The 9,691-nt window shown below is 40.5% G+C and overlaps 1 protein-coding gene and 1 pseudogene across 1 annotated transcript; both read right to left on the bottom strand.

The window, feature by feature from the left end:
• Window positions 1-303: 303 nt before the first annotated feature.
• Window positions 304-1,773, bottom strand: LOC139343178 (uncharacterized). Its single transcript, XM_070980663.1, has 2 exons — window positions 1,761-1,773; window positions 304-1,710 (listed from the first exon to the last, which is right to left on the bottom strand). Exons 1-2 carry the CDS (start codon window positions 1,771-1,773, stop codon window positions 1,085-1,087), a joined length of 639 nt encoding a protein of 212 aa, XP_070836764.1. The 3' UTR covers window positions 304-1,084.
• Window positions 1,774-1,805: 32 nt separating this feature from the next.
• On the bottom strand, window positions 1,806-3,457 carry LOC139343177 (interferon-induced very large GTPase 1-like; annotated as a pseudogene).
• Window positions 3,458-9,691: the final 6,234 nt, after the last annotated feature.

Here is a 9,691-nt window from a genome sequence, read left to right as displayed (position 1 = left end):
AGTATTAAAGATGTAGTTAGGCTAATGATTCTTCTTATTTTTTTTTAACAGAATTGCAAACTATGATTGGACAAAAAAAGGTACATTTTTTACCTGAAAATGGAGAATATTATCACTGCGCGGTGCCCAGACCATCCATTATGCAGGCTACAAATGCCAGTCAGTGACATTAAGACCTACAACATGAAGCAGTGCCAACGATAAGAAAAACTCTAAGATCTATTAGATTTAAAAGATGTATTTATGTTTCCAATAATGAACCCAGAAAGCAGTGAACAAACAAAAGCAGAATTTTCATGAAATGACATGTATAGTGTAGATCAGACCTTTATTATTTCAGCCACATAGAAAAAAAAAGGCAACTAATACTGATGAAAGCTTGATAAACAGTTCTACATGTTAGAGGTGCAGTCATCACTATCAGCTGTAATTGTACAACTATCTTAGTTTTGACCACACCATTATTCCTGATCACAGTTAATTTATTTACATCGTGGAGAGCTTTTATCACAATTGTTATAAAACAACGGTCCTCAAATTTCTGGTTCAGCTTGACCTCTGACCTTTTAACCCGACTTTGTTTACATGAAATAAATTTGCTGTTGAACATCATGGTGATGTAGTGAGTGATGTTCTGTGTGAAAAAAAGAAAAAGAAAAATCCATTCAAATTTAATTGTTCCCCAGGATATCCACTCAACTGTTATGGGTATAATTAATGCAGGTGGGACATACTGACATACATAAAGTCATTATTAATAGTTTGTCATGACGAGTCCATTTTGTGGTGTACGACTCATTCAATGACTTATATCTTTAGAATACTTTTAATAATCTGTATAAAATCACGGCTGCAACGTCATGAGGGGAAGGATCAAGATCAGCATCGGCCATCCTGTCGAGGCTGCAGGCAGACCAGGATCTGGTGGGTGATCAGTGACATGAGCTGTAGATGCATGTGAGAGGGGGAGGAACGTGTCTGGAGAGGAAGATCAGAGTATCATATCAACATTCAGCCTCTCTGACTTGAACCCAAAATTCAGCTCACTGGAAAGTTTCTGCTCTCTTTCATAGACTTTCAACATCTAGACTTTGATCTCTTCCTCCTCTTCAGAAAAGGCATATGGTGTTTTGCGGCCGTGGGAAAGAGCAGGAGAGGTGGTGTTGTTGAGCATCCTCGTTCCCTTCGTGAAGGAGCCTCCGCCGTAATGGCGGGACAGCACATCAGCTGCCCTCTGGAACCTCTCTGCCTCCATGGCAGGCTCTGCTCTGTGAGGGGACCCAGCGTACTCATCTGGTGACCTCTGGGACCTCCTGTCCTCCTGTTGCTCTGTCCGGTTAGAGCTATAAAAGCGCCCCCTGCTGACTGACCCGCTTCCTGTGGAAGAGTTTGGTGAAGTCACCGCAGGGCTCTGCACAGGCGTCTCTGTGAGAGAGCTCTCTTCCTCTTCTTTCTCTTCCTCGCCTTCCGCTTCCTCGCCTGCTGTCCGGCTGTGATTAGACATCTGAAGGCAGGTGGGGTTGTCAATCAAGCTCAGTACCTCAGACATCAGGGAAGGGCCAAGGTCTACAGTGAACGAAGTGAGGGAGTCTGAGCGCGTCAGCGTGATGCCACCGCTGTGTGGTAGAGACCCCTTTCGGACGTCTCCATCTTGAAACTGTCTGTCAAGGCGAGAGAGGCGGGGCAGAGTGACGAATCTAGACTGCAGGCCTGCAAACAGACAGGAAACACACAAAGACACTGACTTGAAAAAAGAGAACATCTCAGAGACATGCTTACACTTGAACTTCGTTTTACTGCATTTGCTACAGTTTTCCAGGCACAACAGCAGATGAGCTTCCTTTGCAGAAGCTTTTGAAAATGTCATAATGCTGTATTTTCTTGCTTTCTATATAACTCTGTGCGTCGCTGGTCATTTGGAATTTCTTGTGGGACTCTGACAGCCAACCCCCTGCTCTGTCAAATATATACAGCAAGAGATCAACCAAAAAGATCTTCTTCAGAGTATATTTCCGCTCTGACTCAAATTCTGTCACTTTTTCTTTGACATTGTTCACCACTTCCTGCAAGTAAGCTGATCTGTAGCGCCTTGTCACCACAGGTTTGCTCTCACAGGTTTTGCCCATTGCTTGAACACTATTGACACATGCTTAGACCGAAGCAACAAAACTTTAGGTTTTTGTTACTTTACCTTAAACACAGTGTAACCATACACTAAACAAAAGTGTTGCTTTGCACTTTAGTTGCAATTCTGCATCACACTTACTCTTTTATGCAACACACTTGCTCCTGCACACTACACACTATTTCATGCATAAGACACTTCATTCACTTCATAACTGCATAAGACACTTGACACATGAAATAGTGTGTAGTGTGCAGGAGTAAGTGTGATGCAGAATTGCAACTAAAGTGTTCAAGCAGTGGGCAAAAACTGTAAGGTGATGTAATTTGTAACCCTACAGTAATTCTATTACAGTACTTTTCATTTTTGGTTGTTGTGAAAACCTTTGCTTGTTGGAAAAAACATAACAGAAACTGTGAAACAAACAGTATTGCATTGAGCTTCACAGAATGCTCTGAGAAACTGAATAAAAACAGTGAAAATGAAGGACTGCAGTGTTTTATATAAAGTACACTGGTGTGTTGCTGCTAATCTGAAAGTCTATTCATATGATGGAAGTGTGTATCATTTTGTCATCAGAGTGACATTTTGACAAGGGATTGTTAGGTTTTGATAGCAGAGTTTCAGTTTGACATAGATGTAAATGCTTTATTTCCCAGTGTTGTGCCTTTATTTGCTTGTGTGCAGAGTTTTGACACACTGAGCCAAGTTTTGCAAAAAGTGTTCAAGCGACGGGCAAAAACTAATCGTATCAAGGGACTGTTTTTCAGCTTCGTCGATGAGGGATCTGATCAGCTGCTGTTCTTCATGCCGTAAATGGGGCCTAACCTTTTCCATCACAAGTTCAGTCAATTTGTAAAGGCTCTTGGTGTGAGTTACGTAATGCTTGTAATCGCCAACTGCTGATATGTTTTTGTAGCTGCCACTGTTTCTGGATTCACCGATGAGAGACCACTCAACACCGAGCTCTTGAAGGATAGTAGACTGATCTTCTTCATAGTCGATGTGCTCAATAGGTTTCGTATCTGCAATTAACTGGGTAACCCAGGAGTTCTAAACAGAGTTGAACTGCTTCTCAAGTTCCTCTTCATCTTCTGCCTTGTCTTTTAACTGATGAGCAAGTTCTTTGCTCTTCTGCAGCAGCTTGTTCTCAAACTCTGTCTTCTTATCATCAAGCTTTTTACAAGCACTGCTCTGCTGGATAACTTCATCCAGTTTTCTTTTAACTCCTCTCACAAGTTCATCATGAAGCTCCTTGATTTTGATTTCAAATTGGCCTCGCCACTGAACCAATATTTCTTTATTTTTGTCGTCATTGAAGTAAGTTGCCATTTCTTTGTTGATTTCTCCATAGATTTGAAAAAGATTACTGAGTTCAATCTTATCAAATTTTCCATTTTCAATTCTGGTATAAAGCTGGTTTTCAATGGTCAGCATGCTGCTCCTCAGGGCCCATGTCCAGTTCCCATACTGGACCTCAAGTTTGCTGTACAATTGCAATTTCGAGTGTATTTTTGAAACTGAAAACAAAGTGTTCGTTCATCAGGGAATTCCACAGGTCCTGGATTTTTGCTTTTGAACTGTGGGAGAGTAATCCCAGCAGACCCCGTTTTATACATAAGATCAGACCCCTCCTGCATGTTCTTCACTCTGTGATGTGACAGATGTGAAGAACTGAGAATCTCTTCATCCACGTGACTTCTCAGAAATGTTTAACAGAAAACTGAAAGAGAAAGCACTTTGTTCCCTTGTTAGGCTTAAAGCTCACATTACCCACACAGTGCCAAGCACATGCTGCTGTGCTGACACTTCTTCGCAGACCATGCATGATACAGGCTACAAATGCCAGTCAGTGACATTAAGACCTACAACGTGAAGCAGTGCTGAGAAAAACTCTAAGATCTATTAGATTTGAAAGATGTATCTATGTTTCCAATAATGAACCCAGAAAGCAATGAACAAACAAAAGCAGAATTTTCATGAAATGACATGTATAGTGTAGATCAGACCTTTATTATTTCAGCCACATATAAAAAAAAAGGCAACTAATACTTGATAAAAGCTTGATAAACAGTTCTACATATTAGAGGTGCAGTCATCACTATCAGCTGTAATTGTACAACTATCTTAGTTTTGATAACACCATTATTCCTGATCACAGTTAATTTATTTACATCGTGGAGAGCAGGGCCGTGCAGAGACCTTTGGAGGGGCAGGTGTTCAAAGTTAAAAGGGGGCACATGGAGCACAAATTTGAAACACCATACAGAAACATACCTTGCAATATAACCTGTTGAATGTTACATATTCATAAAGGATGTAACATGGAATCACAACATAACATATCATTGTGCACACCTCATATATTTGTTAGAGGCCAGTGCAAAGCAAAATTAGTCTCTGTTTTACCTGATGGGATACACTGAACAGTTTCTGTTGAGGGGGTTGGTGAGGAGGCTGCTGCTGCTGATATGACATTTCATACCTTCTCAAAAATTGTACTGTATAGCCACAAATTTAATCCATTCATAATCTGCCCTTTATTATTCCTAGTGCTAAATATTTTTGTGCTTTTATTCAGTTTGACTATCGACTTTGCGCCAGACAGCAAGGCTCTAAAAGTTATATAATCTGTATGCATATTATACTTAATTTGTGTAATGTTATAAACAAACAAGTACTGATATGTTTAAATGAGAAGTTGAGAAAATCAAAATTCAAATTCTTCTGTTATTGTTGTATTTATACTGTAATAGTCCAAAATTATGTGAATATGCATATTGCATAGTTTTAGTGAAATAACATAGTCTCTGCCTCATTGCCTCTAGATGCATAGGAAAAAACAGCTTGACAGTAAAATAACACATGATATCTCTCTAATGCACTTTGCCCATGACAGGAGAAACATACAGAAACAAACAAACAAAAAAGCCTGACATACTTTTCCCTCACAGCACGCTGTGTGTGGTTAACTAGCTGCTATAACTTGTGAGAGGTGTGTGTGCAGAGTTGGACGACACGGAGTATATTCATTGCTCACTTCACTCATCTTTCAAGAACACATCGTGCACAAACGAATACCGCTGCAAAACCTATTCACCGGACCAGCTGTTTACTCCCTCGGGTCTTCTTCGGTTTCGCGAGACTAGCACTGGCCATCTCCAGCAGCTCAGCGATTAGCAGCAGGGCACGTCTGGACACGTCAGGGCAGCGACGTCAGAGTGAGGGCACGTTGTGGACCATGTGACCGACCAAGGTAGATCTAAATTATTATTATTACTTTGATTTATTTATTATTATTTTGGGCCACACAGACGGGCTTTCACACACACACACACACACACACACACACACACACACACACACACACACACACACACACACACACACACACACACTTGCCAAAAAAAAAAAGGGCACTTTGGGCATCAAGGGGCAAAGGGGCAGGTGCTCCGCCCCCCCCCCCTCTGCAACTAAGCTACTGTAGGCTAAAGACAGGTGCAATAGGAAATTTCTCCTATTAGAATATGAACCGGTTTCTCATACTTTGGTAGAAATTTTCTTTATTTCTGGATCCACTGACAGTGCTTCTGTTTTTCTGTTTACTTTATTTTGTCATTTCCGGCAGCAGAGCGGAAGTTGTTGAGTCAGACTAACATACATACATACATACACACACACACACACACACACACACACACACACACACACACACACACATATATACACACACACACACACACACACATACACACACACACACACACACACACACACACACACACACACACACACACACACACACACACATGTTTCAAGTGGGCCCAGTTAGAAACACAATTCAGCGCGACTCCTACAGCCAAATACGGACATAATGTGTTGATGTCCACTTTGTTAGAAACCAATATAAAGCTCACGTAATGGCTTCCCAAATAGCATCCAACGTACTTATAATCACGTTTTTGTTTTTTTTTTTACTGCCCCCGGTGCTCAAAGCTAGGGACTGCAACATATTAAATGTGGACAATCAATGTAGACCGTCAATGTAGACAAGAAACCGTACTAATACTTCCGGTAAGTACGTTCAAATGGCTGTGATCAGTCAAGAGAAGTTCAGAAGTCAAGTAACCGAAATTGTCATAAAAATTATCACACAATAATATTAACAACCATTAATCGACAGCTGTCACAAGTCTTCTGACAATTAGGATTTAATTTAATGTAACGTCATTCAATAATCAGAAAAAGTCTTGATTTACCCTAAAACTTTTTATTAAAATCATATCAATAGCAAATAATAAGTTGAGTTGTACAAAAACGCTACAGCAGGTTCCTCCTTGAGTTTCCAATCAGACAGTCACTGAAACTGACATGGAGCAAACTCACACAGTAAATGAATGAATGAATGAATGAATGATAAATAAAGACATGAACTAGCTGTCAGATTCATTAAATGCCAGTTCAGGGCACAGACAGCTTAAAATAATCACATATATGCTGTGTTTTTTAAAGATCAATCATCACAGTGTTCTTTCACTCATTGGATCAATAGGCTGGTTAATACCACAGGTACAGTGTGTCCCTGTGGGAGGTGTTTTTACTCCAGTGTCATCAATCATGACTTGCAGACCCTCAATGTACTCAATGGCTCCCAATCTAAAAAATATTTAAATAGCCCCTGGCAGAGGAGTTTGCTCTAACCCTTCATAACGTCACTGTCACAACCTGTTCCATTATCAAGGAGTTCAACAGCAGTGATTAAACAGAGCGGGGCCTCTGCACTGAGTAGGCTGCTTGATAAACACGATGATGAAGGTGGTGGCTGTTTAAAGTCCTTTTACTGACTCTTTTGTGCTCTACACCATAAATTAGGTGAAATCCACAGTCACACTACCTGCTGCTTGTCTTCCAGGACAGGAGACTGAGTCGAGACCTTCGTCCTACGCCTTCCATTAGCTGCACGACTCTTCAGTCAGAATGAGCATGGTGAGATAAACTGCTTTGTTTCTGCTTTGTTTCTTCGCTGCACATGGACAAATGATGGATTTGGAACTTGCTGAATGGTCATATATCAATATTTGATTGCTCTGCTACCATCATGGCTGACAGTAACCTTCATTTTCTGACAAAATTCTTTCAGCAACTTGAGCTGAAGAATGTGAGTCTGAGGGCTGGAGATCAGCTGAAAGTAAAGGGGATAATTCTGCATGATGCTGATCGGTGAGGTCACCAAACACATGATGTTTATTTCAGGGGACTTCAAACTGACCTCCTTGAAGATCTGCCAAGAGACATACCTGCTGTAGCACGCGCATGCTGTGTTTATCGGTTTGGTGACTTTAAAATGGGTCAGTTATTGTAATATTAAGCATGAAGAGGTCTTCAGTACTTTGGAAATGTATCTTTATTTAAAAGTGTCCCGTTGTACACAAGAATATAAAACGTTTAAATTCAAATAATCTGGTTTTGTTGTCTTTGAGTGGTTGGGGCTTAATCCTGGCTTGGAAAAAATACTTCCCACAAGCAGTAACACTGGCTGAAAACCAGCAGTCTGCTCTTTTACTGCACAGCAGACTGATGACACCTGTGAGGGGTTTTCATTTATATTGATGGTTCAGAGAATCAGAGAGGCCATTGAAATTATGCCTGTGTATCATCACTTCATTCAAAACTAAGAGCATTAAAAACAGAAAGTTCAAAGACGTCTTCTCATTAATCTTGAAGTGTGAAACAGCATCAAAAAGAATAACAAAACCAGCCGTGCCAACTGATGAGCAATGTGCAATAAAAAATATCAGATCTTTCATTTGAAATTAAAAACTATTGGACTATTTTGACCAGATGATGCAGCAGAAAACTTGGAAGCTATACGATTTTTTCTTGAACAGTGAGCCAAAGACTTGAACAGTCATCAGATGGCTTTCAGTACTTGTTAAAAGTAACTATGAAATAAGTTAATGACCAAGTATGCACCATCAGGTGCGTTTTTCTACAAACAGTACAGGCTATGCAGGAAAACAAGTTTGTTTTTCATGTATTTCCTGTGTTTCATCTTTGTTTTCTTCATCGTTGTCCATCCATCCATTTTCTATACCGCATATCCCTTTTGGGGTTGCGGGGGGTGCTGGAGCCTATCACAGCCATCAACGGGCAAGAGGCGGGGACCGGTCGCCGGTCCATCGCAGGGCACAAACACACAACCATTCACACTCACACTCACTCATGGGGCAATTTTACAGTCACCAATTAACCTAATGAGCATGTTTTTGGTCTGTGGGAGGAAGCCAGAGTGCCTGGAGAAAACCCACGCATGCAGAGGAAGAACATGCAAACTTCACACAGAAAGGCCCGACCCGGGAATCGATAAACAGCAACCTTGTTGCTATGAGGCACGCACACTACCTGCTGCGCCACCGTGCAGCCCACTCTTCATTGTTGTGTCTTTATTAATTGATAATGAACTCTTAATTTCATCATTCATAACACATTAACCTGCTCACTCTGTATATAAGCACCCAGATTACTACCAGTATTCATCTGTGCATGTTGTTTTACAGGAAACTGATTTGTGAATAGTTGTGAAGAAGTACTGTGATTTTCAGCTGGGCGATAGAATTTCTGAAGAACTACAGGAAGCTAAATTAAAACTGGACAGCCTGTTGATTAAGAAAGCAGAAGATTTCAAGCATAACTCTAATAAATTATATAGTTGCAAATAAATCAGGCAGACATCTGACCTCCTTAATAAAGAAAGTTTTAAAAAGGCAACTTATAGTTCTAAGAGATGAAACATCAAACAGAGCCAACACGAATAACCAGGCCATAAATGATGAGTTTAGATCATTTTATGTAAAGTTATATACGTCAGAAATAAAAGACCAGGACCCTCTCCCCTTCTTAAATTCAATCAACCTTAAATGCCTTTCTCCTGAACAAATTGAAGATCTCAGCAAGGACATCACCAACTTAGAAATACTATCTGCTAGTAAGAATTTTCCCCTCAAAAAAGCTCTGGGAATGGACGGCTTTCCTACAGAATTTTATATCATTTTCTGGGCAAAAATGCATTCCTTCTTCACAGAAGTGGTGAATTCAGTGCAAAAAACAAGAATCTTCCTGAAACAATGCACCAAGTGACTATATCTGCTATACCAAAACCAGGTAAAATACCTTCTGATTACAGGCCAATTGTCAGGCTTGGGCTCAAAGCAGGACTCAGATGCAGAGACTGGTTCACAAGTTCTGACTTTATTAATGAAGTCTTGAACAAACCTCTGGGCAGAGTGAGAAAACAACGAGGCTATGATATAACCTGACGCGTGATCTTCCTACTTCCTACTTCCTTACTAAAACTGGTCTATTAAATGTACAACAAAAAATCACTCAGATCAGAGGAAGACAAACAAGAACTTCAATATCAAAAAACCTGTGGCTGTGGCAAGGAATGCTGGCGTGAACATACAGGGACGATACACACTGGCACAAGACAAAGGGAAACGCAGACTATTTGAACACATGAGGGCAAGGGAACAGGTGGAAACAATCAGGTAATCAGGAAGACAATCA

The sequence above is a fragment of the Chaetodon trifascialis genome, chromosome 15 (genome assembly GCF_039877785.1).
Source record: "Chaetodon trifascialis isolate fChaTrf1 chromosome 15, fChaTrf1.hap1, whole genome shotgun sequence".
In the NCBI taxonomy this organism is placed as follows: domain Eukaryota; kingdom Metazoa; phylum Chordata; class Actinopteri; order Chaetodontiformes; family Chaetodontidae; genus Chaetodon; species Chaetodon trifascialis.
The sequence above is the reverse complement of the archived record's forward strand: the minus strand, read 5'-3'. Positions and strand labels throughout refer to the sequence as shown.